General features: G+C 46.5%; 1 protein-coding gene across 1 annotated transcript; it reads right to left on the reverse strand.

The window, feature by feature from the left end:
• Window positions 1-1,643: 1,643 nt before the first annotated feature.
• On the reverse strand, window positions 1,644-6,622 carry LOC120372955 (phosphoglycolate phosphatase). The gene is made up of 2 exons (XM_039490561.1): window positions 5,911-6,622; window positions 1,644-4,077 (listed from the first exon to the last, which is right to left on the reverse strand). The coding sequence occupies exons 1-2, from the start codon at window positions 6,524-6,526 to the stop codon at window positions 3,752-3,754; spliced, it is 942 nt and encodes a 313-aa protein (XP_039346495.1). The 5' UTR covers window positions 6,527-6,622; the 3' UTR covers window positions 1,644-3,751.
• Window positions 6,623-6,636: the final 14 nt, after the last annotated feature.

Genomic DNA, 6,636 nt, shown 5'->3' on the forward strand with positions numbered 1-6,636 from the left:
TCCACGTGCTTAGCCAATGACTTCTAGTTCAGTGATTTGACTCTTTAAAATTGGCAGCAAATAAGTACAGCTAAATATTATTTGTGTATTTAATGTAAATAGTTTTAACAGACTATAGTAAGTTTAGGCCTCAACATATATTTAAAAAAAAATAATAAAATTTAAAAATTTATTTACATTGATTTTCATTCACCCAGAGACTGATGCAGCACAGGTCATCGCAGTACAGATTTGCCCCAGGCTCCATCTATGTATCGCAGCTACTTTAATGAGCTTAGTCCAGTTCCCAGTGAAGAGGTACCTGCATTGCAAAGCTACCACCACTACCGATCACTGTCACTGGCAGCCAAAGACGACAGGATCTGTATGTTATAGTACTTAGGTATACAGCTTTTCCTATTGGATGTCAGTTTATAAGCTGACTGATACCAGGTATTCTGTGTATCCCTGTAGGGTTAGCAGGAGCTCAGAAATGTGGCCACATCAAGCCCAACCTCGATTATAATAAATGCTATGGGCTTCATCATGGCTCTAGAGAGGACCCTCTTTAAAGCAGATCTTACACAAGTAAGACTTTTGTACATCATACAACCACCAGTTTACCCAGAGGAGATCTAGAAGAGTAAGGAGTACAAGGAAACTGCTGCATAACAACCCTGAGCAGGCTGTCTTGAATTTTCCTAACAAGCTTGGGATAAGGGTAAGCCTTACTGCAGGAGCAAGCCCAAGATGGCTGGTTATTGGGTTTTTCATTCCTTTTGAAGCACCTGGCCTGCCTCCCACATTGCCTCTCAATGTTTAATTGTGCAGAGGACCAAAGAGGGCTCCACCCTTGTTATCTGGGACCCACTAGTTTATATTAGAAAGATAGAAAAAGGGAAACTGACAATGGAGACAGTTGTGCTTCTTCTCATTCTATTGTTACTTCTGTATGACTTGAAAATTCAGAGAAGACAGCATGAAGTTAACCTACTAGCAAATCAATGATACAAAGTGCTCTAGTGACACATAATTAAGAAAGCATGCCTACGTTCTGCTACGGCCAGAGGGTTACCTGGACACTTTTCTCATTCCTTTCAAGTTTTAAAAGTAGTAAGAGGAAATAACTCTTCAGCACATGCTGGCATTGTGAAATACCATGGCACAACAACATGTTCCTTAAAGGAAGTAGCTTCAGCTCCGATGAAGAAAGAGTAGGCAGTGATGCAATTTAACCACACTGGTTAGTTCTGCAAGAGTAACTACTGACCAACATTGTAACACTTTCACTCTACCCTTCTTTCAAACAAGTTTATACCACATATATGCTCTCAGAGATAGAAAAGTCAAGTGAAATCTTTCACCAACTATTCTAATTATTCTGAACAAAAAGGGGCAGGAACCTGCTTAGCCATGCCGAGCAAGATATTTTGTTTGAAAATGCAAGAATGTGAAAATGCTAGCCAGGTCATAGGCTTCTACAACCCACTCATTGCTGGATCTAGGTATTGAAAATGGAGAATAAGATTGAGTGAATATTAGTTCTAAAAAATAGAGTTAGCAATATAACGGTATATGTATTTCACCCCTTTAGATGCAATATTTCATGTTGTTGTAACATTATATGTAAACACAGAACAGACCACAGAAACAATGAGAAAAGCCAGAGGAAAAACAGGTTTGTAAGTTTAATGTAAATTCAAGTATAGTATTGACAACTCCAACAAAATATATGGAGACTCTTTAAGCATAATAAATGCTTTCACCAATACAGTTCCACGATACTTAGGGAAAGAGAGAATTAATAGAGGTAATGGTGCCATTGTATAGGTGTAGTTCTCAACAGGGATGATGTGCAGCTGTTACATGGTTTAATACCACACTGATATTTACTCCTTTACTTAACACATTTTCCTGAATCTCTATAGAATTTGATAAGTACAAGTCTAGAAAATAAATCCAAGAATATATTGTATCTGAAGTCTTCCCTAACTGCAATAAACCAACGATGTCCAATTTTACATTAACTAGTGTCAAGAACAAATTCTACATGACACAGGCATTTCATCTCGAAGCCTTTTGAGGCTTACAAAGGAAACATAATACAGGGTAGAGATATGACTAATGCCTCTTACACACTTCCAGAGTTACAGATGAATGCTGACATTAATTTATAACTAACCTTTTGTAAGAGTTTTTTCAGCTCATATCCTGGTAACACTGAAAGATATTATGAACTGCACAATTATTGCTGTATGAACAAGATGATACATTTACATGTTTCAAGTGTTTAAGTATGAGGAAATGGCACTAATATACACTGCCAGACTTGTTCAAACAGAACAATGAGAGAGAAATTAAAACACAGACTCTCATTCAATTACCAATAGAACTTCTGTGGAATAACGGAACACACAATTTGCATATCTGATTACTTGAGTTATTTTTTTAAACACAAAAGCTTAAAATATTCATTGTGGAGGTTAGTGCAGCAAGAACAAAAGCTATCTGGAGGCCTATTTTAAAGTTGTGAAGCAAAATAACCTGAGCATTCACTCTTACCTAGGCAAGTAGCTGGTGTCAGGCCCTCACACCAGCTCTGCAAGGAAGGTATTAACATCAGAAATGTAAAGGAAGCACCATGCTGTTCCAGTACTTAATCACTATTCCACACAAAATAAGCCCAGGGAGTAAGAAAGATTTACCATGTGTACTGTATAGATTCCTCAAAGAAGGAGCAGATTTAGAGTTTACACAGCTGAAGCCCAAACAAACATTTGTTTTGATATTGAGGGACTGGGGAGTTCTAAGGATGATCACAACTGACTTTTTTAAAGTATCAGTTGATAGAATTCTTTCCTGCAAATGGTATTAATGTAGGACAGTTCTGTGTGATTACACTTACTGCATTCTCTCATTACTATGCAAGTGCCTTTAAAATTTAATCCTTAATAAAGGGTGAAGAACATTCCTCATATCCTTCTTTTTGGGAAACAAGATAAATTCTCAATATATTATGTTTAATGTATACTTTAAATACATTTCTGATATATCTCTTTAGTGTCAGGGTAATTACTTTATATACCACACATACTTTACATATACATCCAATATTTGGACAAATACAACATACAGAAGATACCATTAATATACTTTGCATGTAGAACCAGTACAGTTTGTATCACAACTGCAATTTATATGATCAAATACAGGACAAATATTTGAATTGCTCTCCCTTGAAGTTACACCTGCAATAGGCTGCACATCTAGAACAGGACCTGAGTAAGCATCAAGAACCCAGCATGGGACCAAATTCTAACTGAGCCAACCTGTGCAAGCATAGAAGAGCGCCATTAGACAGCTATACCAAAGAGTTAATTCCCTGAATAATCAAGTCTGAGCTACGGTTTGTCATTCAAAACATACCGCACGGTTGGTTTGTTTTTTAAATCTATTCTGTTTTCCTTAACCCAGTCCAGCAAAACAATATACTGACACCTCATACTGCAAACATTTTGATGTACGTGTTGGCTTTAAAAACCACAAGATGACTGGGTGACACTATAATGCCTTCTTCATTTCAAAGTGCATTTTAAAAACGAGATCTGTAAACAAAATCATCATAGGACTCAAATGGAAGGTTAAAAGCTAACCGTTTGCAATTGCAAGTGGTGTCACACTGTGTGTGTATTAAAGTAATGAGTGGTGATATTAACTACTGCCCTTCACTAATGTGGGCACCTTTTCAGGAGTTGGAGAGATTTTTGCTATTTTAATCCTCAAGTGCAGGAAGAAGGTCAGCTATGCTATCAACATAGTAATCAGGAACCAGGCTTTTCCTGGAAGGGCAGTCACTCTCCTGGTGACCTTTTACTTCTTCCAGAGTAGTGACTCCAGTGAGAGTCAAGAGAGTGGTGAGGCCGCAATTATTGCCCATAAGGATGTCTGTGTCCAGTCGATCTCCCACCATGATGGTACGAGCGGGTTCGATCTTGAACTCACTCGCCACACAGTCGAAAATGTATCGGCTGGGCTTGCCTACGATGAATGCCTCACGTTCTGCTGCCATCTCCACTGCTTTCACAAGACAGCCAGTTCCTGAAGGCAGAAGAGAAAAGCTAAGTGAAATATAGGACAGGACTTGTGGTACCCAGATGAGCCAGTGCTGCACTGCATGGTATTTCAGACATGTAACCCCACAATATTAAAGACCTAATAATGGGCAAGAGGCAGCTTGCCTGGTGCAGATTAAGGCAGAGTAGGGAAATCCAACCCCTCCTTCTCATTTATAAAATATTTTAATTTGCAATAACAGGGGGTTGCTGAGCTACCCTGCCAGTGAAGCCATGCAGTGCGATTGCTGCCATATAGACCTCACTGCCGTGCCTGCATTCCACCAGATCCCCAGTCAGCTGCAAAGGGTGGGGTGCTTGTATGTTACTGCAACAGAAGAGGGTTTAGAGTAAAGGTTTTCCTAGAAAATCCAGTTCTGTGACTGAACAGGTGAAAAGAGGGCCACAGGCAGTGTTCTCTCATATTTTTTACAACCATGTGCGGAATGAATTTTGTTATGTGCACCAATATGGAGGTGATGCGTGACACATCACCTCCATATTGGTGCACATAACAAAATTCATGCGGTGGGGGTGGGGCCGAGGGATTCGGAGTGTGGGAGGCTGGGCAGGGGTGCGTGAGGGCTCTGGCTGGGGTTGCGGGCTCTGGGATGGGGCCAGGGATGAAGGGTTCAGGATGCAGGCTGCCCTGGGGCTGTGGTGGGGAGAGAGGACTCCCCCAGCCCTTCCCCCCGGCCACAGCCCAGAGCCCCTGTGCGGGGCTTAATAGGCAGCTGTGCGGCCACGCAGCTTAGAGGGAACTTAGGCCACAAGTCAGCCAGGGTGAAACCCCTCAAGCTTCTTACATTCCAGAATACTCCAGATTTAGACTGCCTCATTAGCTCTGACTGGAATTGGAAAGATTCTACTTGTGTATTCAACCATAGAGATCAGGCTGCTGGGGACCACTGGCCCCAACAGATCCAGGCTCCATAGGGAACAGGGCAGCCCTGAACCATGGAGCCAGTGCGGTCCCCAACCACCCAGCATCAGAGTGCTGGTTTCTACACAGCTGTAATCAGTGGACTGTATCCAAGACACCTGTTCCCAAAACTTGTACTGGCATCGAGATGCCCATATACTAGCAGCATAGGTGTCCCACCACAGTCTTTAACAAAATACAGCAGAGGAGACTCAACTGAAGCATAAAGTCATACAAGCTATAGGTACTGCCATCACATCCATACCTCTTGCAACAAAGAGAGAAAGGTCAAGAAACTAAATAAGAAGCTACAGAATGTGAAGTAGGGATGCATGTTGTTCAGGAAAGCACTTTTCACTCACTATAACTTGGGGGTGGGCTGGAGAGCAAAGGAGCTGATGCCAGGGCAAAGGGACATCTAGAGTAGCACCCACAAAGGATCCTCCAGGGGAAGAACATGAGGAATAACTGAATGGCCCTTTCCTCATTCCAATGTTGGAGTGAAGTAGGCTGGATGCCTACATCAGCACATGACCGGGTCGAGGGGGTTACAGATGGGGCACAGAAATGTAACAGATGTGACATCAGTGGCCACATTGCCTGCCCAAGGAGACTGCAGACAGGCATGGAGCTGCGTGACAGCTGTGACCCCAAGTACCAGTGCATTGGCCAGCCGAGGGGCTGCAGACGTGGCACTAAGCTCACAGTGGGGACATATTTTGGTGATATTTCAAGCCCCAACCATCCCTCCTGTAACGTGGAAACACACACGCAAAAACCCATGCTCCAGGGCGTGGCCAGGGCCGACCCCCTCCATCGGGAGCGGCCTGCGGGGACCCGTCGCCCCCCCCTTGTCAGGAGGAGCGGGACAGGAGGCCCGGCCCCCCGGCCACGCACCGGGGATGGCGGCGCCGCCCTCCAGCGGCAGGCGGTGGTCGCGGTTGGTGCCCACCAGCAGGCAGTCGGGGCCGCCGCGCTGCAGGTAGCGCAGCGCCTGGCACAGCTTGGCGTAGCAGAAGTGCTCGTCGAAGCCCACCAGCACGGCGCGCACGGCCGGGTCCAGCGGCGCGCCGGCCCAGTCGGCGGGGCCGGGCCCGGGCAGGGCGGCGGGGCCGGGCCCCAGGTGCGGGACGCCGACGGCCCGCAGCTCGGCGCTGAGGGCGGGGCTGCCCAGCACGTAGGCGGCGGCGTCGGGCGGCAGGGCCCGGCTGAGGTAGCGCGCGGCGCAGTAGGCCGAGCCGAAGACCTGGCCGGGCTCGGCCGGGGGGAAGCCCAGGCGCCGCAGCTTCTCGGCGTAGGCGTCCCGCGTGCGGCTGCTGTTGTTGGTCACGTAGCAGAGGCGCTTGGCCCGGGCCTGCAGGCGGCTCAGCACGGCCGGCGCGCCCGCCACCGCCGCGTCGCCCCGCCACAGCACCCCGTCGCAGTCGAACAGCAGCGTGTCCGCCGCGCCCAGCACCTCCCGGGCCGCGGCCGGCTCCAGCCGCAGGCAGCGCCGCGCCGAACCCTCCGCCATCGTCTGACTGAGTGACCCTCTCACCTCAGCCGGCCGGCTGGCGCGCGCGCTGTGCGCAGGCCGCCGACTATTGGGTAGCCGGGCACGGAGCCCCGCCCACGCTGCCGCCC

Source organism: Mauremys reevesii, linkage group 10, assembly GCF_016161935.1.
Source record: "Mauremys reevesii isolate NIE-2019 linkage group 10, ASM1616193v1, whole genome shotgun sequence".
NCBI classification, from domain to species: domain Eukaryota; kingdom Metazoa; phylum Chordata; order Testudines; family Geoemydidae; genus Mauremys; species Mauremys reevesii.

What these genes read in the sequence shown, in the direction of transcription:
- LOC120372955 (XM_039490561.1), bottom strand. Translation starts at nt 6,526, where the DNA reads ATGGCGGAGGGTTCGGCGCGGCGCTGCCTGCGGCTGGAGCCGGCCGCG. An exon ending in GGGCGGCGCCGCCATCCCCG is followed by an intron (nt 4,078 to 5,910) that starts GTGCGTGGCCGG and finishes TTCTGCCTTCAG; the next exon opens with GAACTGGCTGTCTTGTGAAA.